Source organism: Oncorhynchus mykiss, chromosome 5 (assembly GCF_013265735.2).
Source record: "Oncorhynchus mykiss isolate Arlee chromosome 5, USDA_OmykA_1.1, whole genome shotgun sequence".
Lineage (NCBI taxonomy): Eukaryota > Metazoa > Chordata > Actinopteri > Salmoniformes > Salmonidae > Oncorhynchus > Oncorhynchus mykiss.
The window spans coordinates 66,296,650-66,323,594 of NC_048569.1; the positions used below are offsets into that span (position 1 = coordinate 66,296,650).

The 26,945-nt window shown below is 48.1% G+C and overlaps 1 protein-coding gene across 3 annotated transcripts in view; it reads right to left on the reverse strand.

Annotated features, from left to right (window-relative positions):
* The window catches only part of adamts10 (ADAM metallopeptidase with thrombospondin type 1 motif, 10), a 53,619-nt gene that overhangs the window by 14,923 nt on the left and 11,751 nt on the right, over positions 1–26,945 (reverse strand). For 2 of the 3 annotated variants that reach the window (XM_036978114.1, XM_036978116.1), the window contains 11 exons: positions 22,535–22,680; positions 19,587–19,630; positions 19,021–19,126; positions 17,433–17,579; positions 17,135–17,276; positions 16,291–16,398; positions 16,059–16,204; positions 15,548–15,611; positions 15,131–15,242; positions 5,154–5,287; positions 3,261–3,384 (listed from right to left, as the gene is read on the reverse strand). In XM_036978114.1, coding sequence (XP_036834009.1) covers positions 3,261–3,384; positions 5,154–5,287; positions 15,131–15,242; positions 15,548–15,611; positions 16,059–16,204; positions 16,291–16,398; positions 17,135–17,276; positions 17,433–17,579; positions 19,021–19,126; positions 19,587–19,630; positions 22,535–22,680 — 1,273 coding nt within the window. The remainder of the gene's footprint in view (positions 1–3,260; positions 3,385–5,153; positions 5,288–15,130; positions 15,243–15,547; positions 15,612–16,058; positions 16,205–16,290; positions 16,399–17,134; positions 17,277–17,432; positions 17,580–19,020; positions 19,127–19,586; positions 19,631–22,534; positions 22,681–26,945) is intronic. The other variant, XM_036978115.1, reaches the window with a different exon arrangement.

The window sequence follows — 26,945 nt, forward strand, 5'->3', positions numbered from 1 at the left end:
GTCTGCACCCTGACACAGGGCAACTGTTCTGGAACTGTTGCTGTGTTGAAAGAAATGTTGTGTAAACAATATGATAGTATGATCACCTCCCACCATATAAGGGTGGACATGTAAATATTTATTCATTTCAGGTCTTCCTTGTGAAATCAGAGGTGGATCTCCCCTGCAGCTGCTTGTATTAAATGGGTTTCTATAATATCATGAAATAGTCTCTGCCTTAATCTTTGGATGGGGTTTTCCACAACATTTGGTGCTGTGACCCGGATGAGAGCGACCTGACTTTTGATCCGTTTTGCTCGGCTTGGACTCTAGACTTCCCTCTGGCCACAACAAAAATAATTAAGAGACCTTATTTAAACATCTGAGGGATTTTCCAGCAGAGACTTCATGGTAAAAGATCTCGTCCTCCTCATCCACAAAATGTAGGAGTTCAATTTGGCAGAACTATTTTCCTATAATAATGAATCTCACCGGTGGTAGGTAGAACCTAAGGAAACTGGTTCAGGGATCTAAGGAAACTGGTTCAGGGATCTAAGGAAACTGGTTCAGGGATCTAAGGAAACTGGTTCAGGGATCTAAGGAAACTGGTTCAGGGATCTAAGGAAACTGGTTCAGGGATCTAAGGAAACTGGTTCAGGGATCTAAGGAAATTGATACAGAATTGTATTACAATCACATGTAGAACCTAAGGAAATGGGTTCAGAGGATCTAAGGAAACTTATCCATGGTTAATATTGATCAATAGTGGGTATTTGGAGTTTAACCGCACTTTAAAGTATTCTGAGTTTGACTATGCTTTAAAGCCCACATAATCACACGATAGCCTACAGAAAAAGTATTCGGAGTTTGACCGTACTTAAAAATAAACAATATTATTCAAGTGTTTGAGAAGGCATTAGGGTTAGTGCAGTATCATGTACCTGCAGGGTGACGTTAGGCATTATGGTTAGTGCAGTATCATGTACCTGCAGGGTGACGTTAGGCATTAGGGTTAGTGCAGTATCATGTACCTGCAGGGTGACGTTAGGCATTAGGGTTAGTGCAGTATCATGTACCTGCAGGGTGACGTTAGGCATTAGGGTTAGTGCAGTATCATGTACCTTCAGGGTGACGTTAGGCATTAGGGTTAGTGCAGTATCATGTACCTGCAGGGTGACGTTAGGCATTAGGGTTAGTGCAGTATCATGTACCTGCAGGGTGACGTTAGGCATTAGGGTTAGTGCAGTATCATGTACCTTCAGGGTGACGTTAGGCATTAGGGTTAGTGCAGTATCATGTACCTTCAGGGTGACGTTAGGCATTAGGGTTAGTGCAGTATCATGTACCTGCAGGGTGACGTTAGGCATTAGGGTTAGTGCAGTATCATGTACCTGCAGGGTGACGTTAGGCATTAGGGTTAGTGCAGTATCATGTACCTGCAGGGTGACGTTAGGCATTAGGGTTAGTGCAGTATCATGTACCTTCAGGGTGACGTTAGGCATTAGGGTTAGTGCAGTATCATGTACCTTCAGGGTGACGTTAGGCATTAGGGTTAGTGCAGTATCATGTACCTGCAGGGTGACGTTAGGCATTAGGGTTAGTGCAGTATCATGTACCTTCAGGGTGACGTTAGGCATTAGGGTTAGTGCAGTATCATGTACCTTCAGGGTGACGTTAGGCATTAGGGTTAGTGCAGTATCATGTACCTGCAGGGTGACGTTAGGCATTAGGGTTAGTGCAGTATCATGTACCTTCAGGGTGACGTTAGGCATTAGGGTTAGTGCAGTATCATGTACCTGCAGGGTGGCGTTAGGCATTAGGGTTAGTGCAGTATCATGTACCTGCAGGGTGACGTTAGGCATTAGGGTTAGTGCAGTATCATGTACCTTCAGGGTGACGTTAGGCATTAGGGTTAGTGCAGTATCATGTACCTGCAGGGTGACGTTAGGCATTAGGGTTAGTGCAGTATCATGTACCTTCAGGGTGACGTTAGGCATTAGGGTTAGTGCAGTATCATGTACCTTCAGGGTGACGTTAGGCATTAGGGTTAGTGCAGTATCATGTACCTGCAGGGTGACGTTAGGCATTAGGGTTAGTGCAGTATCATGTACCTTCAGGGTGACGTTAGGCATTAGGGTTAGTGCAGTATCATGTACCTGCAGGGTGACGTTAGGCATTAGGGTTAGTGCAGTATCATGTACCTGCAGGGTGACGTTAGGCATTAGGGTTAGTGCAGTATCATGTACCTTCAGGGTGACGTTAGGCATTAGGGTTAGTGCAGTATCATGTACCTGCAGGGTGATGTTACCCACTGCTCTCTAATAGGACCACAAGCCTTCCAACTGTCACTATGATGGAATCGAGACCTCTGGAGTGTCTATAGGCTGAGCCTACCACAATCCCTCGACAACGGCTTGGTTTTCTTGGAGATGGTGATGGCTAATTCTTGTGCCTGGCATCATCTGTAAGCCTGGCTGGGCTGTATCAGTTCCCCTGACATGTTTCCACAGAATTAATCACAGACCATTAATCAGGGCCAAAGTGTTTAGACTGAAATAGGTACTGAAATAAAAGGTCATTATGCACCTACAGGAGGGAGAGAGGGAGGGAAAGGGGTTGGCAGGGCAAGATATTCACCAGTAACTCTATATGATTAACTGGTACAGTATGCAGATCATGCAACTAGAAAGCTTGCATGTGAACAGATAATTATACATTACTTTCAAAATGTCTGAGGTCCACTAACTCACATTGCAAGGCAGTAGTCCAACACATATTTAGCTCATGTCAGAATCCAAATGCATGCACACATTGTTTGAATTTCCATAAAACTATTTGGTTGCATAATCCTTCGATGGATCTCTCGAACTTAACTAAATCTCATTCTCAGAAAGTTGCTGGAGCTCCCTGGTCCAAAACACAGGCCCTTTCTTCTTTGACATTTTATTTGTGTTTTTCAGTTTTATTCCCAAGTCTAATTGAGAGGTATGTGTTATTGGCCTGTTCTAGAAGTGGTGTTGGAGGGAGCAGAGAGTTTGAGGACAGAGAAACGCAGCAATCAGGGTCTTTTAAAGAGAGAGACGTGTCCTGTTGCCAAGTCTTGGAACAGAACAGTCCCCCCAGTGTCTGTCTGTTCACGCCTGCCCAGCCTGAGAGAGAGGCACACTACCACCCTAACTGTAGAGACCATCATTGTGCAGTAAGCATCAAAGAACAGGGTTAAGATTCCTTCCTAGCAGTATTGTGGTGAATAGACTTCTGTTCTGTATACTAAACTGTACCTCCTTCAGGCAAGGAGTCATTGAAGATGCCCTCTATGGCCTCACAGTTGCTCCCGTCACCCCCGCAGATACGGCAGCGGTCCTCCCGCACATCCGAGCCCAGGATCCGGTCACAGCCCACGTGCTGCTGGGAGACAAGGGCCATAGATCAGAGGGTGCAGGCAGAGGCACACAGACACAGACACTAGCCCCTATAGAGAGCAAAGCAGAACGCACACTGTCCTTTCAGCAACAGAAGTGAGGCTGATTGAAATGTTTCCCAGGTGCCTAATGAAAATACTGACACCACAGGATGTCAACAACACACCCTCTCTACCTACAGGAAACATTCCTAAGACACAACCTGTACTAAGCTGTGACATACACACGTACCCCACCAGACATGCCACCAGGGGTCTTTTCACAGTTGCCAAATCCAGAACAAATTGTACAGTATTATATAGAGCCATTATTGTATGGAACTACGTTCCATCTCATATTGCTCAAATGAACAGCAAACCTGGTTTTAAAAAAACAGATGAAGCAACACCTCATGGCACAATACCTCTCCCCTATTTGACCTAGAGAGTTTGTGTGTATGTATTCATATGTAGGCTGCGTGTGCCTTTTTTAAATTGATATAGTTTTGACCTTGAGCTGTTCAGGAAGAGTAGCTCCTGCTTCGGTAACAGCTAATGGGGATCCTAATAAAATACAAAAAAAGACCAAATAGCAACAGAAGGTTCAAGCCAACACAAATGTTGGTCTAAATTAACTCCTGCCCTGTACAGTAACTCTAACATGTGACTGGATGGATGGAGCAACCCTGGGGCACTTTAAACCCTGTTGACCCAGGCAAGTCTAGGTTCCATTAACTATCAATGTGGAAGCTATTTCCCCTTAGTAATAGCAGGACTTGTTCCAGGCCGGGCCCTGGCCCTTCAGTTCAGACTGGGCTCTGGGCCGTGTCCCCTGGTGAGCCTGGGCCAGGCCAGGCAGCCAGCCTGCTGCAGCCTGCGCATGTGTTTCCAAGCACACACACCTCTCTCTCCACTAACTCTCCCTCGCTCGCTTCAAATAAATCTCTTACTCTCTGGATCCTAACCACCATGAGGCTGCAAACAATACTTACATTTTTCTCCTCACTGTTTTCTCCTTTTTATATGCACCATAAATATAAGAGAGAGACAGGGGGATGGGACAGAACCTGGGAGATAGAAACTGAGAAATAATGAGAGAAGGAGAGTATGATAGGGAAAGAAACAGAGTTCTAGAAATCAAGAGATAAAGAGGGATGAGAAGGAAGAATGCCAGAATATGATAGACCCAGAGAGAAAGAGAGAGTGAATAAGAAACAGCGAGTGGGAGAGAGGGGCTGAAGTGAATATATTTAGCAGCCAGCCGTGCAGCCAGCTGAGCTGGAGGGTCACTGAGTTCCTGCTACACAGAACAGAACCAAGTAAGAGAGGAGAGGAGAATAGTTGATAAACAGGCTCCTCTCTCAGTCTGGACAAGCCCAGAGACTTCCACTCACACCCACTTCATGTGCCCAGGCCCTGAGACAACTCCAAACAAAGCCCAAGAGAGGAGAGAGGGATGGCCGTTCAATTGCCTAATGAAATCTAGCTCTGCTCCACATAGCTGCAGGAAACCACAAAACAACAATTCAGATGTTTTGTGGTTTGGTGTCATTCAGCAAGAGTATTTCATTTTTCCCTCCTCCCCTCCCAGTCCAAAGCCACTCTGCTTCTTGACAGGCTCTGAAGCCATCCAAAAACAACAGAATGGGGGAACAATCGGCATTGTTTGTGTGAGCAGTGAGCAACACCATCTGAAAGGCAATACTACTTTAAGAAGACAACCAAGAGGAGAGTTAAATGAGAGGAGAGGACAGAAAGGACGGAGCAGTCTCACCTTGCACTCTCCATTCACACAGACATCGAGAGAGTCGTCCCGACATGGGGTCCCGTCCACCACAGCCGGAGCACGCTCTGTGTAGAAGTTATATCCCTCCGCCAGGCAGTTCAGAGAGCAGGACTTCACTCCACCTGGACAACAGAGCAGCACAGAGAAGAGGAACATGAGACAATAGTTCAATACAAACACAAATAGATCCCGGATTAGATTCTGTAGCAAATTTGGGGTGGGGGGGGGGGGGGGTGGGGGGGGGGGTAACCTAGAAGTACTTAAACCCACAATCCTACATCTCTTGGTCTACACGTCTCTTGGTCTACACGTCTCTAGGTCTACACGTCAGCCATTATAGAAATAGGTCTTGACTAGATCGCTGGTGTTTTGGCAAGGATGTGACAATATCATCTTGTCAGTTAAGGCTGGGTTTACACAGGCAGAACAATTCTGATATTTTCCACTAATTGGTCTTTTGACCAATCAGATCAGCTCTTTTTCCAATAACAGGGCAAAAGATCAGAATTGGGCTGCCTGTGTAAACGCAGGCTAAGAGCTGTTGGTTTCATAAGTTGTTACGTAATACTCTTGGGTAAACAACAAATACCCAGACTTGACAATACCATCATGTCAGAGGTTTAGAAGAGCTGTGCATTGTTATTTTCATTCATTGTTTGTGATACTCTTGGGTAAACAACAATATACACTCACCGGACAGGTACACCACCACCCCGTTCACGAAAATGGATCGCTCCTACAGACAGTGAGTCACGTGGCTTGTTATATAAAGCAGACGGCCATCAAGGTATTTAGTTACTGTTCGATTGAACATTAGAATGGGCAAAACGAGTGACCTAAGCAACTTGTGCGTGGTATGATCGTCGTTGCCAGGCGTGTCGGATCCAGTATCTCAAAAACAGCCACCCTCCTAGGATTTTCACACACACACGACAGTGTCTATGATTTACCGAGAATGGTGTGACAAACAGAAAACATCCAGTCAGCGGCAGTCCTGTGGGCAAAAACAGCTTTTTGATGAGAGAGGTTGAAGGAGAATGGAAAGAATTGTGCAAGCGGGCCGCAAACAGGCAAATAACTACGCAGTACAAGGCACAGTACAACAATGGTGTGCAGAACGGCATCTCGGAAAGCACAACTCGTCTGTCCTTGTCACGGATGGTCTATTACAGCCGGACAACCACACCAGGTACCACTTCTATCAGCTAAAAACATTGAAGAAGTAGCTCCAGTGGACATGTGATCACCAACACTGCACAATTTAGGAGTGGAAAAACATTGCCTGGTCTGACAAATCCTTGTTCCTGTTGCGTCATGCTGATCGCAGAGTTAGGATTTGGCGTAAGAAGCATGAGTCCATGGACCCATCCTGCCTGTTGTCATCAGTACAGGCTGGTGGTGAGAGGAGCAACTGTGAAGGTCCTATCTAGGATCCCATAGATGGTTGGTGTTTTGGGAAGGACATGAAAATACCATCAGAAATAAGTCAGAGGTTATTGAGAGCTGTATGTTTCATTAGGTGTCAGGTAATACTTTTGGTAAACAACACATACAGTAACATGATTAAGAGCTAGATTGAGTTGACCAGAGAAGCAGCTGGTCCTCTATAGCAGGGGTGGGCAATTCCAGTCCTCGAGGGCCTGATTGGCGTCACAGTTTTGCCCCAGCTAACACACCTGACTCCAATAGTCACCTAATTATGATCTTCAGTTTAGAATGCAATTTCAAATCAAATCAAAGTTTATTTGTCACGTGCGCCGAATACAACAGGTGTAAACCTTACAGTGAAATGCTTACTTACAAGCCCTAACCAACAGTGCAAAAAAGGTATTAGGTGAACAATAGGTAAGTAAAGAAATAAAAACAGTAAAAAGACAGTGAAAAATAACAGTAGCGAGGCTACATACAGTAGTGAGGATATAACAGTAGCGAGGCTACATACAGTAGTGAGGATATAACAGTAGCGAGGCTACATACAGTAGTGAGGATATAACAGTAGCGAGGCTACATACAGTAGTGAGGCCACAACAGTAGCGAGGCTACATACAGTAGCGAGGCTACATACAGTAGCGAGGCTATATACAGTAGCGAGGCTATATACAGTAGCGAGGCTATATACAGTAGCGAGGCTATATACAGTAGCGAGGCTACATACAGTAGCGAGGCTATATACAGTAGCGAGGATATATACAGTAGCGAGGATAAATACAGTAGCGAGGATAAATACAGTAGCGAGGATAAATACAGTAGCGAGGATAAATACAGTAGCGAGGATAAATACAGTAGCGAGGATAAAAGAGTAGCGAGGCTACATACAGTAGCGAGGCTATAACAGTAGCGAGGCTATAACAGTAGCGAGGCTATATACAGTAGCGAGGGTATAACAGTAGTGAGGGTATAACAGTAGCGAGGGTATATCAGTAGCGAGGGTATATCAGTAGCGAGGGTATATCAGTAGCGAGGCTATATACAGTAGCGAGGGTATATACAGTAGCGAGGGTATATACAGTAGCGAGGCTAAATACAGTAGCGAGGATATAACAGTAGCGAGGATATAACAGTAGCGAGGATATAACAGTAGCGAGGATATAACAGTAGCGAGGATATAACAGTAGCGAGGGTATATACAGTAGCGAGGGTATTTACAGTAGCGAGGCTAAAACAGTAGCGAGGATATAACAGTAGCGAGGATATAACAGTAGCGAGGATATAACAGTAGCGAGGCTACATACAGTAGCGAGGATATAACAGTAGTGAGGCTATATACAGTAGCGAGGCTAAATACAGTAGCGAGGATATAACAGTAGCGAGGCTATAACAGTAGCGAGGCTACATACAGTAGCGAGGATATAACAGTAGCGAGGATATAACAGTAGCGAGGATATAACAGTAGCGAGGCTAAATACAGTAGCGAGGCTAAATACAGTAGCGAGGATATAACAGTAGCGAGGATATAACAGTAGCGAGGATATAACAGTAGCGAGGCTATATACAGTAGCGAGGCTATAACAGTAGCGAGGCTAAAACAGTAGCGAGGCTACATACAGTAGCGAGGATATAACAGTAGCGAGGCTATATACAGTAGCGAGGCTATATAGAGTAGCGAGGCTATATAGAGTAGCGAGGCTATATAGAGTAGCGAGGCTATATAGAGTAGCGAGGCTATAACAGTAGCGAGGCTATATAGAGTAGCGAGGCTATAACAGTAGCGAGGCTATATAGAGTAGCGAGGCTAAAACAGTAGCGAGGATAAAACAGTAGCGAGGATATAACAGTAGCGAGGATATAACAGTAGCGAGGCTATATAGAGTAGCGAGGCTAAAACAGTAGCGAGGCTAAAACAGTAGCGAGGATATAACAGTAGCGAGGATATAACAGTAGCGAGGCTACATACAGTAGCGAGGATATAACAGTAGTGAGGCTATATAGAGTAGCGAGGCTATAACAGTAGCGAGGCTATATAGAGTAGCGAGGCTATAACAGTAGCGAGGCTATATAGAGTAGCGAGGCTATAACAGTAGCGAGGGTATAACAGTAGCGAGGGTATATACAGTAGCGAGGGTACATACAGACACTGGTTAGTCAGGCTGATTGAGGTAGTGTTGTAACGGTTTTCGTCCTCCTCTTCTGAGGAGGAGTAGGAAGGATCGGACCAATATGCAGCGTGGTAAGTTTTCATCATTACTTTAATAAACTGAACACTAAATACAACAAGGAACAAAATGTAGATGTAGATATGGTTAAAGTGACTATGCATATATGATAAACAGAGAGTAGCAGTATCGTGTAGCCGTGGCGTAAAAGAGGGGTTGGTGGGCGGCTGGACACAATGCAGATAGCCCGGTTAGCCAATGTGCGGGGGCACTGGTTGGTCGGGACAATTGAGGTAGTATGTACATGAATGTATAGTTAAAGTGACTATGCATATATGATAAACAGAGAAGCAGAATTTGATTAATCAGCTGTGTTTGCTAGGGATGGAGAAAAGTGTGAGACCTGGAGGACTGGAGTTTCCCACCCCTGGTCTATAGGATCCCATCTGCAGCAGCAAGCAGAGACAACACCACCAGACTCAGCATTTTAAATGGCATACACTCTGACTCTCACACCATTTCATTGCTCAAACACATTTACGCATTGCGATTTTGAGCTGCACTGCTGCTGTGTCGAGTTTACAACATTACACAACGTTATCACAAACACGAAAACAAATCGCTTCCACTTCGCTCTTTATTAGCACTTTCAGCCGTGAGGCCTCTTGTTGGGTGAAGACAACACAATTACTCCAGCCATTCCCCTCCATTACTGAGAAAACCCCGGGCTGCTCTAATGTGTCTGCATGGTATTTTAATGGGATTTTGAGTTTTAGGTTCGACACAGTTAGTTTGTTCTCCCACAGCTGTAAGGACTCAGGTGCCAAAGACAGAGAGGAGAGTGGGGAGGTGGAGGGGCTATAGAGGGGAGAGAGCACAGTTTGGATTGCTAACATCAAGAGAACAAGCAGCTGATTGTGATTAAGTCCCCCCTTCACTCCCTCTATCCACACAGACACACAACCCTTTTGTCCCCTCTGCCCCCTCTTTGTCTGTGCCACCCCTCTACCACCTAAGGTCTGGGACTGATCAGGGCTGTGGGTTCTGAGGCTCTTGGTTTCGCTAACAGCACGGTGGGGTCAAACACTCACAACAACAAAAAGGAGAGGGCGCTAACAGCACGGTGGGGTCAAATGCTCACAACAACAAAAAGGAGAGGGCGCTAACAGCACGGTGGGGTCAAATGCTCACAACAACAAAAAGGAGAGGGCGCTAAGAGCACGGTGGGGTCAAACGCTCACAACAACAAAAAGGAGAGGGCGCTAACAGCACGGTGGGGTCAAATGCTCACAACAACAAAAAGGAGAGGGCGCTAACAGCACGGTGGGGTCAAATGCTCACAACAACAAAAAGGAGAGGGCGCTAACAGCACGGTGGGGTCAAATGCTCACAACAACAAAAAGGAGAGGGCGCTAAGAGCACGGTGGGGTCAAACGCTCACAACAACAAAAAGGAGAGGGCGCTAACAGCACGGTGGGGTCAAACACTCACAACAACAAAAAGGAGAGGGCGCTAACAGCACGGTGGGGTCAAACGCTCACAACAACAAAAAGGAGAGGGCGCTAACAGCACGGTGGGGTCAAACGCTCACAACAACAAAAAGGAGAGGGCGCTAACAGCACGGTGGGGTCAAATGCTCACAACAACAAAAAGGAGAGGGCGCTAACAGCACGGTGGGGTCAAACGCTCACAACAACAAAAAGGAGAGGGCGCTAACAGCACGGTGGGGTCAAATGCTCACAACAACAAAAAGGAGAGGGCGCTAACAGCACGGTGGGGTCAAACACTCACAACAACAAAAAGGAGAGGGCGCTAACAGCACGGTGGGGTCAAACGCTCACAACAACAAAAAGGAGAGGGCGCTAAGAGCACGGTGGGGTCAAACGCTCACAACAACAAAAAGGAGAGGGCGCTAACAGCACGGTGGGGTCAAACGCTCACAACAACAAAAAGGAGAGGGCGCTAACAGCACGGTGGGGTCAAACACTCACAACAACAAAAAGGAGAGGGCGCTAACAGAAACAGTGCAACTCTCAGCAAATTCCCTGGGAAACTGGAATGTGGAAATCCTGCAGACTTGCAGAAAAACGGACAGGGGGAGAGGAAAGAGAGGGAGAGAGGGGGGGGGGGGGGGGAGGGACAGAGGAAAGAGAGGGACGAGAGGAAAGAGAGGGACGAGAGGAAAGAGAGGGACGAGAGGAAAGAGAGGGACAGAGGAAAGAGAGGGAGAGAGAGAGAGGAAAGAGAGGAAAGAGAGGGACAGAGGAAATAGAGGAAAGAGGGAGAGAGAGAGAGGAAAGAGAGGAAAGAGAGGGGGGGAGGGTGTTATTTGTGCACTGACAGGTGCTCTCATTTATTCCATATTCCAGAGCATGCCAGCGACCACACTGAGCTCTCTTACTGGCTGACAAGGCCAATCAATGTCTCAGCACAGAAACGCCAGCACATCTGCACTATGGGCCGACCCAACACATAGCACAAACACGTACACAATGCAACACACATACATCACAACACAGCCATTGTCTCACTTTACTTACCACCACCCTTTAGTCAACACAGTTTCCATGCTTTATAACCTGGCCAGGCTCTGGTCATGTGAGAGTAGAAATAAGTGTTAATTGGGCAAAATTCAGGACCAGGCAGGCAGCACAGTGGAACCAGCTGACAAGTCAGGACCAGCAGTCAAGACAGTGGAACCAGCTGACAGTCAGGACCAGGTAGGCAGCACAGTGGAACCAGCTGACAAGTCAGGACCAGCAGGCAAGACAGTGGAACCAGCTGACAGTCAGGACCAGGTAGGCAGCACAGTGGAACCAGCTGACAAGTCAGGACCAGGTAGGCAGCACAGTGGAACCAGCTGACAAGTCAGGACCAGATAGGCAGCACCGTGGAACCAGCCGACAAGTCAGGACCAGTAGGCAGCACAGTGGAACCAGCCGACAGTCAGGACCAGCAGGCAGCACAGTGGAACCAGCTGACAGTCAGGACCAGGTAGGCAGCACAGTGGAACCAGCTGACAAGTCAGGACCAGCAGGCAAGACAGTGGAACCAGCTGACAGTCAGGACCAGGTAGGCAGCACAGTGGAACCAGCTGACAAGTCAGGACCAGCAGGCAAGACAGTGGAACCAGCTGACAGTCAGGACCAGGTAGGCAGCACAGTGGAACCAGCTGACAGTCAGGACCAGCAGGCAAGACAGTGGAACCAGCTGACAGTCAGGACCAGGTAGGCAGCAGTGGAACCAGCTGACAAGTCAGGACCAGGTAGGCAGCACAGTGGAACCAGCTGACAAGTCAGGACCAGATAGGCAGCACAGTGGAACCAGCCGACAAGTCAGGACCAGTAGGCAGCACAGTGGAACCAGCCGACAGTCAGGACCAGCAGGCAGCACAGTGGAACCAGCTGACAGTCAGGACCAGGTAGGCAGCACAGTGGAACCAGCTGACAAGTCAGGACCAGCAGGCAAGACAGTGGAACCAGCTGACAGTCAGGACCAGGTAGGCAGCACAGTGGAACCAGCTGACAAGTCAGAACCAGGCAGGCAGCACAGTGTAACCAGCTGACAGTCAGGACCAGGCAGGCAGCACAGTGGAACCAGCTGACAAGTCAGGACCAGCAGGCAAGACAGTAGAACCAGCTGACAAGTCAGGACCAGGTAGGCAGCACAGTGGAACCAGCTGACAGTCAGGACCAGCAGGCAAGACAGTGGAACCAGCTGACAAGTCAGGACCAGGTAGGCAGCACAGTGGAACCAGCTGACAGTCAGGACCAGCAGGCAAGACAGTGGAACCAGCTGACAGTCAGGACCAGGCAGGCAGCACAGTGGAACCAGCTGACAAGTCAGGACCAGGCAGGCAGCAGAGTGCCTTTCCACTGGCCTCCCATGAAGCCTCTCGCTTAGCCAGGGTGCTCTGGCATCACAGCCCACAACCCCCCTGTGAGCTGGGAGAGCAGCCCATAGTCTAACATATCACTTTATAGGCACATAGCACAAACACGTACACACAATGCAACACACATACATCACAACACAGCCATTGTCTCACTTTACTTACCACCACCCTTTAGTCAACACAGTTTCCATGCTTTATAACCTGGCCAGGCTCTGGTCATGTGAGAGTAGAAATAAGTGTTAATTATTTGGGCAAAATTCAGGACCAGGCAGGCAGCACAGTGGAACCAGCTGACAAGTCAGGACCAGCAGGCAAGACAGTGGAACCAGCTGACAAGTCAGGACCAGGTAGGCAGCACAGTGGAACCAGCTGACAAGTCAGGACCAGCAGGAAAGACAGTGGAACCAGCTGACAAGTCAGGACCAGGTAGGCAGCACAGTGGAACCAGCTGACAGTCAGGACCAGGTAGGCAGCACAGTGGAACCAGCTGACAGTCAGGACCAGGTAGGCAGCACAGTGGAACCAGCTGACAAGTCCAGACCAGGTAGGCAGCACAGTGGAACCAGCTGGCAGTCAGGACCAGGTAGGCAGCACAGTGGAACCAGCTGACAGTCAGGACCAGGTAGGCAGCACAGTGGAACCAGCTGACAAGTCAGGACCAGGTAGGCAGCACAGTGGAACCAGCTGGCAGTCAGGACCAGGTAGGCAGCACAGTGGAACCAGCTGGCAGTCAGGACCAGGCAGGCAGCACAGGGTAATCAGCTGGCAGTCAGGACCAGGCAGGCAGCACAGTGGAACCAGCTGGCAGTCAGGACCAGGCAGGCAGCACAGGGTAACCAGCTGACAGTCAGGACCAGGTAGGCAGCACAGGGTAACCAGCTGACAGTCAGGACCAGGCAGGCAGCACAGGGTAATCAGCTGGCAGTCAGGACCAGCAGGCAAGACAGTGGAACCAGCTGACAGTCAGGACCAGGCAGGCAGCACAGTGGAACCAGCTGACAAGTCAGGACCAGGCAGGCAGCAGAGTGCCTTTCCACTGGCCTCCCATGAAGCCTCTCGCTTAGCCAGGGTGCTCTGGCATCACAGCCCACAACCCCCCTGTGAGCTGGGAGAGCAGCCCATAGTCTAACATATCACTTTATAGGCTGTGACAAATCATCTAATACTGCCACGGCTGTGTACAAGCCAAGTATACCCATTTCCAGCTAGTTCCACTGTTTGAAAAGTTGTTGAAATCTCTTTTGGGCTCTGTTTGTGCTGGCACCGCTGAAACAGGTACAGTATGTGCTGCCTGTGAGGCTTGCGGATAACAAAGCTGTGGGATGATGGAAAACTCAAACTCCCATGGTACTGTGCTTTGGCAGGCTTGCCTCCAGTCTGAAGCTAAGCAGGTTTGTAGGCTGGATGGCTGACTGACTTGGGGGGCCTGCTGAAGGAAGGCAGCCTGCGAAAGTTGTTGGACCAAGCGCAACAATGTGGATGGCTTATGCCTCAGAAAAAAAATGTATGTGACTGCTAAAACGCTGCACGCTTTTTTTAATGAACTATCCTTGGCTGTCTGAGCCGAGCCCGATGGTCTGCTAGAGGTGTCCAACTACAGGACAGACGGAAAGAGAGAGGCAGCAGAGAGGAGAGAGGAAAGAGCAAGAGAGAGGGGGAAAGAAAGCAGAATAGAGGGAGAAATAGGGAGGAATGTAGAAAGAGAGTGAGTGAGTAGAGAGAAGGGGGCTGGGATGTGTGATATGGCCCTAACGCAGGGCAGACTGTGGCACAACTCGTATTTTAACAGCTGCAAGGGATTTCCATTGTAAAATCAGCTGACTTGATGAAAGGAGCACTTGTTGCCTGGAGTTGGAGAGGGCCCCTCTGTAAGCCATTATGTTATTGGACTGGTAGATTAAAAGCAGCTATGTCGTCGAAAGTATTTATCTTTCGCATCCAGAGCAGCGCTCATCAAGCACAGGAATTCTAGCCAGACAGGAGATTGTCTGCAGCTTTCCCCTCTCCTCGTCTCTCCCCTTCTCCTCTCTTCTTTTCAGCTCTCCCCTCTTCCCTTTCTGGGCCCACGGTCTGGCAGCACTCTCCCCTCTTCCCTTTCTGGGCCCACGGTCTGGCAGCACTCTCCTGCTCAGCTCTCCCCTCTTCCCTTTCTGGGCCCATGGTCTGGCAGCACTCTCCTGCTCAGCTCTCCCCTCTTCCCTTTCTGGGCCCACGGTCTGGCAGCACTCTCCTGCTCAGCTCTCCCCTCTTCCCTTTCTGGGCCCATGGTCTGGCAGCACTCTCCTGCTCAGCTCTCCCCATGTGCTGCTGCACTATTCACTCTCTGTGAACTCCCAGGCAGATGTGTCAGCTTTCTCCATATCTGCAGACTGTCTACAGACGTTTTCAACCTGAAATGACCACCGAGCAGACAGTGTAGTTACCTCTGTAATGATGTATCCCAGTCTGCTGTGGAGGAGGGTGGGACACACACTTACTGTACGCACCTCCTCTGTAGGGTTGCCAGGTGTAGAATTTCCCCCGGAAAGGAACGTTGTCGAAATCGGCGCACTGAATCTCCCGGAAATCCTGAGAGCCTGCAGGACACTCCTGATGACAGACACACAGAGGGGCAGTCAAATCTCAGGCCTCTCAACATCAGACATCCACTTTATCCCCTCCCCTGTCTCTTTTGCTCCCAGCAGTCATTTAAAGTAAGCCTCTACACTCCACCAAACACACACATCCACACACACACACACACTGAGGGAATTAGTTCTGGGCTGGGCAGGCTGCTGTTAATTAGGTCAGTCTGAGAGCTGTAGAGTTGGACCGGGCCAGGATGAGTATGGTGATGGTACTGTAGGCCTCTAAGAGGGAGCTACTTCTCCACTCTGCTCTGCTCCCCCACTCACATCAATATTGCACGATCTGAAGCGCTTCCTCTCTCCCAGACAATACTTTCCACCAATCGTTGGCCTGGAACCAGAAAAGCAGAGGCAAAACACATCTGAGTACAATTGAACAATAACTCCCCAATCACACTGGGCTCTATTCTCCTCCCGCCTGGCTAGCCTCGCTCTACCACCCTGCTTCAATCTCTGACAGTCTGTATTTTTATTACTCAGCTATCCAAGTCAATTAGACTAACTCCTCAGTAAAAACAGAAAAAAGTCAGTTTGCCACGGTCTATGTTGATATCCTTTAATACGGCTGTCATTGTTGCACGTGGGTGATTATAGTGGGATGTTAAAATTATTGGTGGTAGACTGGCATCTATCATCCTCCACAAACAAGTTAGGAAGAGCCAGCCAGACACAACCCAATGGCTTTACAGTTCTACAGTGGCTGTGAATTCACTGCCTACTGTCCGTCCTATGGCCAGAGTTGAGATCCACATCCCCATCCATCTGCAGCACCACTCACCTGGGGCTGTCACAGTGGCGGATGGAGGAGGACACTCCTCCCCCACAGGTACGGCTGCACTCCTCCCAGGGGGTCCAGAGACCCCACCCGCCGTCCACGCCCTCTGGCCGGGTCCCGTAGGCCACACACACCCTCTTATAGCACCACTGTAACACACAGAAGACTAATGAAATAAAAACCAAACACCACCCCCCCCTCATTTCTGCTGATCATGGAACATTCCAGTGCTTACCCCTTTCTCTATGGTATTGGTTTGACAGATGGTTCCTTCTGCAGCGGGTATGCTGCTGGTGATGCAGCGGTTGCTCTTGCTCATGCACCACAGCTCACTGCAGACTTCCTGCAGACACAGGGAGAGCTGTCAGAGTGTGTCCATTTCAGACCATATAGAGACAACAGGCCCTGATGAGCCCAGCCAAGAGGGCCCACTGACCCGGAGCAGACGGCACCAGTGGTTGGTTCAACTACTTCTGGGCTCTGTGGTGCTAATGTATTTAAGGCTTTTACAACGGTAATAACTTATGGCACTGTATTTTATTGTACTGACTGCATAGTATCAATGATAATGACACTATAAAGTACTATTTTGTGCCAGATGTCTGTTCACTCAGCTGTCGGGCCAATAAAATAGACCATCTAATAAAAAGATGTCATACAATAAAGATAGCACAAGACTTCTTCATAAACTCTTCAACATGGGGCCAAAAACCAATGGGACTGGTTAAAAAGAACATGTCAACTCTAGCTAGGAGACAAATAAATAGCAGTATATCCAGTGGCTACTCTGTCTGCCTTCATGCTGCACTGATCACAGTGGGCAGAGAGCCAGAGATATGCCAGAGAGGAGAGGAGAGCTGGCCTACAAACGGAGGAGAGGAGAAACGCATGTCTGCTCTGGAGTAGGGGAAGGCGGGAGAGGACATACGGTGCATGTGGTACTGATGGATCAGAAGATTTGGGTCAGTATAATTTCTACATGGTCATACACATAGTACTGAATGGATCTGTCCATTCTGTCCATTAAAATGACCATACAGCCTTATCAGGCGAGTTAGAAGAGGAAGGTGAGTAGGTACCCCGTATTTACACTGCCGAGACTTCACTCCGTACTGGAAGCGGCACTGCTCGTCTGCATCGTAGGCCTGGCCGGGGGCCGTGGTGGGGTACACAAACTCCTGCTTCGGTGGGACGTTGTTGAGGCATGAACCCATACCTGAGCTGTAGGGAAACAAACAGGAGACTAGAATGAAAACAGGCCCAACAAACATTGACCTCACCCACAATGTACTTAGCTAGTTAATCTATCCCACTGTCCACACAAACCCAGCAACTCCCTTTAATATCCTGTGTATTGGAGGTGAGTGTCAGACTCACTCCAGGAAGTTGGTGATGTAGTCTCGGCTGCAGGCGGACCAGACGAAGGGGTTGGTCTTCATGGTGATGTGTGCAGCCATCAGCTTGGCTGTCTCCTGACTGCGGGAGCCACAGGCGTTGCCCACTCCGTCGTGGTTCATCCCAAACCTGCAGGGAGACAGATGGTACTGCGTTGATATATCTCCTGGGTGACTGAGCATGAGTGCAAAAGTTATTGTGGGTATTGGTGATGTATCGAGTAAAAGGAAATGTTTTGCTCAAACATCCTCTCCCTGTTAAAATCATATTAACACCATGAGTGCGGAACTGGGCCTGTGCAGATTTTAACAGGCAGCAAAGTGTCTCTGTGCTCTGCTCTCTCTGTCTGACACAGACTTCCATATGCACTGTAAAAGACAAGGCCCACCGTCTAGACAGCCCCAGGGTACAAGCACCCCATCCAGTTCAAAGGTACCTGGACTAGCCATTAGGGGGGAGCACCAATGGGTTTGCCACCTGTGAAAATACCTCAGAGGCCTGTGTCCACACGTAGGTAAATGGCACACTCAATTACTTAGTGGACCTTCAAAAATGATACCAAGTCATGGCTTTTGAAAGTAAAATATCAGAGCAAATCTAACAGAATCCTCTTTCATGGCAGGGTATGAAGAGGTTTGGAAATGACAAGCATGTCTAGTGGAGCATGTCCGTTGTTACTCAGGCATACGCCTAGATAAATATGTATGCATGACTAAGTGAGGCAGATCGGCTGGTACGCCAGGCCAGCAAGTAAAACAAAGTGTATTGGAGGGAAGGCACAAAAGCCATGCCTACTGCCAGGCCCGGAGGTAGGCCCAGAATGATAAACGGTACCAGCCACACTCGTAACTTGTTCCACTTGTTATAAATATGACAAAAACAAAGCTATTAACAAGATGTGTATTGATGGAAATAACTCATAGTTATGTAGGTTCTCCCTCTGGTACAGCTCTAATCTAATAGCAAGCTCACACTGAGGCTGGGCCAGTTTAGCCCAGGTCAGCGCAGGGGTGGGGGGTATGGGTGAGAGGCTGGGCCAGTTTAGCCCAGGTCAGCGCAGGGGTGGGGGGAATGGGTGAGAGTCTGGGCCAGTTTAGCCCAGGTCAGCGCAGGGGTGGGGGGAATGGGTGAGAGGCTGGGCCAGTTTAGCCCAGGTCAGCGCAGGGGTGGGGGGTATGGGTGAGTTGGGTGAGAGGCTGGGCCAGTTTAGCCCAGGTCAGCGCAGGGGTGGGGGGAATGGGTGAGTTGGGTGAGAGGCTGGCCCAGTTTAGTCCAGGTCAGCGCAGGGGTGGGGGGAATGGGTGAGTTGGGTGAGAGGCAGGGGCAGAAGCCAGGATAGGGGCAGGGTTTCCTATGATGGGTCACAGGTAACACCAATGAAAGAGTGGTTTATTGAAACAGCCAAGGTCCATAAAGCAGAAGCTGAGCCTAAAGACCAAAGGGTTTGTCAAAGGTGATGAAGACTATAACTGTTACTGGGGCCCTGAATGTGTTCCTGGTCAGGGACAAGTCAGGGCCCCAGTGGTGAGGGACATTAGGGTGATATAGGTGACGTGGGTGAGCGTCTTACGTGTGTCCTATCTCGTGGGCGATGGTGAAAGCTGTGGCCAGCCCGATATCTTCGTTGATACTGCAGCTCCTCTCTGGCTCACACATCCCCCCCACTGGAGCTAGACCTGGGAAAGAGCGACACACAATACGGTCTCTAACATACATGTCAATTCCAATTCATGCATTCTGAAGCACATACAGGGGTGATACAAGTAAAAAATACATACATTTACATGCTTAACTAAAACCTACAATTCTGCATCTACATGTCATTTGAAGACTGTGCTAGTCAGTCATGCAGGTCAGTCATGCTGGTCAGTCATGCTGGTCAGTCATGCTGGTCAGTCATGCTGGTCAGTCATGCTGCAGCAGAGATATGGTAGGTAGGTACTTAATAGGGAGGGAGTGCAAAGTCCAAATGAGGGCAGTTTCCTGAGTCACATCCCCTCCCCTGGCATCGCTAGATTATATACAGTCTGACACTGAAGCCCAGTGCTTCCCAACAAGCAGCCTGTGTGTGTGCAGTGTGTGCCCAGGGTTAGCCCTCTCCTGGGCTGTGCGGGCAGGTTTAACCAAAGGTCCTACCTAGGGTTCCACATGGCTTGTTCTTGTAGATGCAGATGTCGTACCTGGGAACAGGAAGGAAAATAAACCGTTTACTAAAATGAATACTCTGGCAGTCGGTGCGTCCACACCCTGACACGCACTCACACTAAAACATACAGTGGGGAGAACAAGTATTTGAAAACCTGCAAAATCGGCAGTGTTTCCTAAGGTTTGCACACACTGCAGCATGGATTTTGGCCCACTCCTCCATACAGACCTTCTCCAGATCCTTCAGGTTTCCGGGCTGTCGCTGGGCAATACAGACTATAAGTTCCCTCCAAAGATTTTCTATTGGGTTCAGGTCTGGAGACTGGCTAGGCCACTCCAGGACCTTGAGATGCTTCTTACAGAGCCACTCCTTAGTTGCCCTGGCTGTGTGTTTCGGGTCGTCGTCATGCTGGAAGACCCAGCCACAACCGATCTTCAATGCTCTTACTGAGGGAAGGAGGTTGTTGGTCAAGATCTCGCGATACATGGCCCCATCCATCCTCCCCTCAATACGGTGCAGTCGTCCTGTCCCCTTTGCAGAAAAGCATCCCCAAAGAATGATGTTTCCACCTCCATACTTCATGGTTGGGATGGTGTTCTTGGGGTTGTACTCCTTCTTCCTCCAAACACAGCGAGTGGAGTTCAGACCAAAAAGCTCTATTTTTGTCTCATCAGACCACATGACCTACTCCCCTTCCTCCTCTGGATCATCCAGATGGTCATTGGCAAACTTCAGACGGGCCTGGACATGCACTGGCTTGAGCAGGGGGACCTTGCGTGCGCTGCAGGATTTTAATCCATGACCGCATAGTGTGTTACTAATTGTTTTCTTTGAGACTGTGGTCCCAGCTCTCTTCAGGTCATTGACCAGGTCCTGCCGTGTAGTTCTGGGCTGATCCCTCACCTTCCTCATGATCATTGATGCCCCACGAGGTGAGATCTTGCATGGAGCCCCAGACCGAGGGTGATTGACCGTCATCTTGAACTTAATTGCGCCAACAGTTGTTGCCCTCTCACCAAGCTGCTTGCCTATTGTCCTGTAGCCCATCCCATCCTTGTGCAGGTCTACAATTTTATTCCTGATGTTGGCCATTGTGGAGAGGTTGGAGTCTGTTTGATTGAGTGTGTGGACAGGTGTCTTTTATACAGGTAACGAGTTCAAACAGGTGCAGTTAATACAGGTAATGAGTGGAGAACAGGAGGGCTTCTTAAAGAAAACCTAACAGGTCTGTGAGAGCTGGAATTCTTTCTGGTTGGTAGGTGATCAAATACTTATGTCATGCAATAAAATGCAAATTAATTACTTTAAAATCATACAATGTGATTTTCTGGATTTTTGTTTTAGATTCCGTCTCTCATAGTTGAAGTGTACCTATGATAAAAGGAGGGAAACCTGCAAAATCGGCAGTGTATCAAATACCTGTTCTCCCCACTGTACATTCAGCAAAATGCACTCAAACATGTCATCACAAACACGAAGACTCTCACACATACACACTCTCCTCTCTCACTGTCGCTTTCTCCCTCCCCCCACTCTCTCTCTCTCTGGCACTAAGCCCTATGGACACATAGCAGACCTGATAAGTAACTGATACGGTCTGAACAATGGCAGGAAATAAAAGGACGGTCACTAAAAGGATGGTTACTTAATTTTCCATCCCTCTTTGATAAAAGTCTTCATATAAAGAACCTGTTCTCACAGACCAAACATCCCAAGATACTCCAAGCTACTAGGAACAGGGGCCCATGCATGGGCAGAGGAGTGTTTTTCAGTGAGTAGTGCTCTGTTGTATCTCTCTGCATGCAGTATTGTGTTTCCACTGCTGTTTCCCCCCTAAATAGAGTGCCTCACTAAACTGCACTTTGCTTCCTTGGCCCAGCTCTTGACTGTCAGATTCAAGGCAGCTGTGCTCTCTCTCTCTCTCTCTCTCTCTCTCTATTCCATCTCCAGATGCTCAGTTGAACATAACAGCCTAGGTTTTGTCACTCCAGGACCAGACACTAACGCACACTTGGCGAAAATGACAGGCCATGAGGCAAGGAAGGTGTCAGTGAACTTAGAGGCATCTCGAGGGCAGAATATTGAGTCAGTTCTTACTAAAACCGTAAATAAGGATTTGAGCACAATATATTTTGTTTGTCCAATAGACACAGTGGTGGATCATTAAGGAATTAGGCTAGAGAGGTTTCATTATGTGCATCGTTAACCTACACATTCAACACCCGTTCCGCCAATCACATTCTGTTAAAGGGACCCAAAGCACACACATCCCTGGGTCGCTACTCTTTTCAATTCACTGCAGCTCGTGACTGGAACGAGCTGCAACAAACTCTCAAACTGGACAATCTACTCATTCAAAGACTCATGAACACTTACTGACATTTGTGGCTGCTTTGTGTGATGTATTGTGGTCTCTACCTTCTTGCCCTTTGTGCTGTTGTCTGTGCCCAATAATGTTTGTACCCTGTTTTGTGCTGCTACCATGTTGTGCTGCTGCCATGTTGTTGTCATGTTGTGTTGCTGCCATGCAGTGTTGTCATGTGTTGCTGCCATGCTATGTTGTGGTCTTAGGTCTCTCTTTATGTAGCATTGTGTTGTCTCTTGTTGTGATGTGTGTTTTGTCCTATATTTTTATTGAATTTATTTTTAATCCCAGCCCCTGTCCCTGCAGGAGGCCTTTTGCATTTTGGTTGGCCATCATTGCGTATAAGAATTTGTTCCTAACTGACTTGCCTCGTTAAATACAAATGTAAAAAGTCAATTGACAATGCTAGAGGGTGCCTTTCAGTACTTAGATCAGTATTCTGTCTTGAGATCTGTGCACTTCTCTTCAAATTTTCACAACATTTTCCCATTGGCCTCAATTAATGCTTTACGCGAAAGTCAAGAGTTGTGAACACTGAATCACTAAGAATGTTCCGGTGCTGTAAGTGCTGACCTGGTGATGAGCACGGCAGTGTCGTGGTGAGCGATGCCGTTGTCTGGGATGGCGTTCCCATTGCCATTCCGGTTCTGGATGGATTTCTGCCACTTACAGAAGCTGTCCAGGGACTTCCCTGCATGGTGGTTGATCTCTAGAGTCGGCTGACAGAGACAGAGAGGGAATACTGAAATCAACATATTCAGGAACAGAGTACAGTGAAATAATCAAATTACAGTATGACCACTTTTACTATCTGCCACCACCTGACAATCATTTATAAGCCAGAGGGAGTAATGAGACAGACATTCCCCAGGTGGTACAATAATTAATTTCCCCTACATAAACAGAATTGATCAGTACAACCATAGCTGTGCAATGAGCCTAGTATTGGGCAGCCCAGCCCTCTGCCACGAGGCTATTGAACTGGACTGATGAGGACAGGAGCTTCTACTGCTTTGCTGTCCCTCTGCCATTAGCCGCCCTGGCAGGGGGAGGGAATACTCTCCTGGCTGCAGCTGAGTATGCTCGTAACACAGGAATGCACATGGTGATGACATAACTAGTAATTGTCATATCCCACAATCCATCTCTGGGCTCAGTGGGCTGGCTGGCCTGTTTTGTTTTCCAAGGGCAGTTTTCAGCTGGAAGTCTCTGCTCTGGGAGACAACTTTTGGTGTTACCCCAACTTCAACAGACCGAACGGCAAGAATAATACTAATACTACTGCTAATGATCATGACACTTGTTTATTTGTCAGATGACATACTGTATACTCGGGGCAAATGTCAGGGGCTTATTTGCAGCTATCTGGTATGAATCAAACAGGTTGTTAGCCCCTTAAACTCGTGGAAATGGCCCATATGAATAGGGCCAAAATGAAATGTTTCTTACAGAAGAAATATTAAAACCATATGCATGACCATGGTAGCAATTGGTGAAATTATCAGACCAAAAGGTGAGGACACAACAGTTCACCTGACAAGACTGAGTCCAAACATTACACTGTTGATTTTATGTGCATTTGACATTTACTGTACTTTTCACAGCATTTGTCAATAATGAAATCTTAAATACCCTGGATACATTCAGCAAACGTAATAAGAATTGAATATACAGTTTGTACTAGGTAAGAAAAAACAATTACAAGGGTTTGAGTGAGAGGTCTCACTGGTGTCTCCAAGTGGCCACACACCTCTCCAAACTGCACAGTTCCTAAGTCATTGCATTGCACTTTTATGGCTCAAGGAAAGAACCTTCCACTCTAAGGCTCTTTATTTGTAGCTCTCCTAGCTTTACTATTGAGGAACTGAAGCAAGAACACTTATAGATTTTTGTTTGGAACACAGACCTGCGTCCCCACCATCACACGATTACTGTTGTTTACACAATCCAAACATTTTCATTATACTATAAATCACAGTCTGGGTCAAGTGGGCATCATTTGAAAGCTTACCCTATTGTCAACATGGCTATCTGAGTAATAAAATGCAATCTTACAGTGTTAGGCTTTCAAAAGGCACTTTAGACAAGCAGATTGTAATTTTGGTGTGCATAGAAAGGAGTCAGGAGTTCATTCAGGTGCGTGTTCCACCTCAAACTTTCTTCACAATAGGACAAAACAAACTTTTATACAACGGCTGGGTCTAATGCTGAATGCTGATTGGTTAAATGCGCATTCCAGCCGGTGTCTATTCCACAAGTTACCACCACTATGACATTAAAATGCCTATTTACTCTGTTCCATCTGACTGCGCAATCCACTGTCTCATCAGCCCAGCCAGGCACTTTATAAACTTGATCTCCACTATAAAAAGCATCTAGACATTATCTCACATGTCTTTTAGAGTAACATTTAGTTTTCAACAACGGAGATTTGTAAAAACCTTGCAGTCTGTCTCTCCGACATTCGCAACATTGTTTCAATATTTAAATTCGATCTCCTCTCCCGTAGTAATGAACATGTAGGGGTCAGGGTTCGGGAAGAGACAGATAGGCAGGCAGCGTTTCTCAGCCAGTTGAAATCCTGAATCAGCTGGCATCATTTTTATTGGTTATATACAAAGAAATGTCAATTGAGAAAATGTACAATGAAACAAAGTGCAGCTAGTTTGCAGTCTTCCCAGCTTCAGTTTGAAAAGATGTTGTTAGATGTGTTGTTGGCTAGCTCCTCTGAACAACAGTATGACGAGAGAACACATTTTCTTTGCCAGGCGAAATCGTGCCTCATTACCTCATTGTTATGGATGTGTCAGCTTAAACAAATGCAGCTACTGTGGCAATGGAACGGTTTGCCAGCCCTCGACCTTGTCTCGGGGCTAACAACACCCGTACCAGCAGTTCCAAAAGAATATTTACTAAATAAACTAAAGTAAAAATATATATAAAATACATCTCTGTGAAGCGGAGAAATTGAGCTCTGATGTCATGTGTAGCATGTACAGCCATTGTCTTCCAATTAAGGCGCTAATCAATGACTAAATCTATCAATTTCAACCTGGGCATATACAGGATGACAGGGGCTGTCAACCGGAGCATATACGAGATGACAAGGGCTGTCAACCTGAGCATATACGGGATGACAGGGGCTGTCAACCTGAGCATATACGGGATGACAAGGGCTGTCAACCTGAGCATATACGGGATGACGTGGGCTGTCAACCGGAGCATAAACGGGATGACAAGGGCTGTCAACCTGAGCATATACGGGATGACGTGGGCTGTCAACCGGAGCATATACGGGATGACAAGGGCTGTCAACCTGAGCATATACGGGATGACAGGGTCTGTCAACCTGAGCATATACAGGATGACAGGGGCTGTCAACCGGAGCATATACAGGATGACAGGGGCTGTCAACCGGAGCATATACGGGATGACAAGGGCTGTCAACCTGAGCATATACGGGATGACAAGGGCTGTCAACCTGAGCATATACGGGATGACGTGGGCTGTCAACCGGAGCATATACGGGATGACAAGGGCTGTCAACCTGAGCATATACGGGATGACGTGGGCTGTCAACCGGAGCATATACGGGATGACAAGGGCTGTCAACCTGAGCATATACGGGATGACAGGGTCTGTCAACCTGAGCATATACAGGATGACAGGGGCTGTCAACCGGAGCATATACAGGATGACAGGGGCTGTCAACCGGAGCATATACGGGATGACAAGGGCTGTCAACCTGAGCATATACGGGATGACAGGGGCTGTCAACCTGAGCATATACGGGATGACAAGGACTGTCAACCGGAGCATATACGGGATGACAGGGGCTGTCAACCTGAGCATATACAGGATGACAGGGGCTGTCAACCTGAGCATATACGGGATGACAAGGGCTGTCAACCTGAGCATATACAGGATGACAGGGGCTGTCAACCGGAGCATATACGGGATGACAAGGGCTGTCAACCTGAGCATATACGGGATGACAAGGGCTGTCAACCTGAGCATATACAGGATGACAGGGGCTGTCAACCTGAGCATATACGGGATGACAAGGGCTGTCAACCTGAGCATATACAGGATGACAGGGGCTGTCAACCTGAGCATATACGGGATGACAGGGTCTGTCAACCTGAGCATATACGGGATGACGTGGGCTGTCAACCGGAGCATATACGGGATGACAGGGGGTGTCAACCTGAGCATATACGGGATGACAGGGGCTGTCAACCTGAGCATATACGGGATGACAGGTCCTGTCAACCTGAGCATATACGGGATGACGTGGGCTGTCAACCGGAGCATATACGGGATGACAGGGACTGTCAATCGGAGCATATACGGGATGACAGGGGCTGTCAACCTGAGCATATACGGGATGACAGGTGCTGTAAACCGGAGCAAATACGGGATGACAGGGTCTGTCAACCTGAGCATATACGGGATGACAGGGTCTGTCAACCTGAGCATATACGGGATGACAGGGACTGTCAACCTGAGCATATACGGGATGACAGAGCTGTCAACCTGAGCATATACGGGATGACAGGGTCTGTCAACCTGAGCATATACGGGATGACGTGGGCTGTCAACCGGAGCATATACGGGATGACAGGGGCTGTCAACCTGAACATATACGGGATGACAGGTGCTGTCAACCGGAGCATATACGGGATGACAGGGGCTGTCAACCTGAACATATACGGGATGACAGGTGCTGTCAACCGGAGCATATACGGGATGACAGGTGCTGTCAACCTGAACATATACGGGATGACAGGTGCTGTCAACCTGAACATATACGGGATGACAGGGGCTGTCAACCTGAGCATATACGGGATGACAGAGAAGGTGAGTTGGAAAGGTTATTAGACTGCCACAGTACCTTCACTGCAAACGCACTAGTAATACCCTTTCTAATGCCCTTTGAAGCTTATAATGTTCACATTAGGCCAGAGAGTGTAACCCTGTCCTG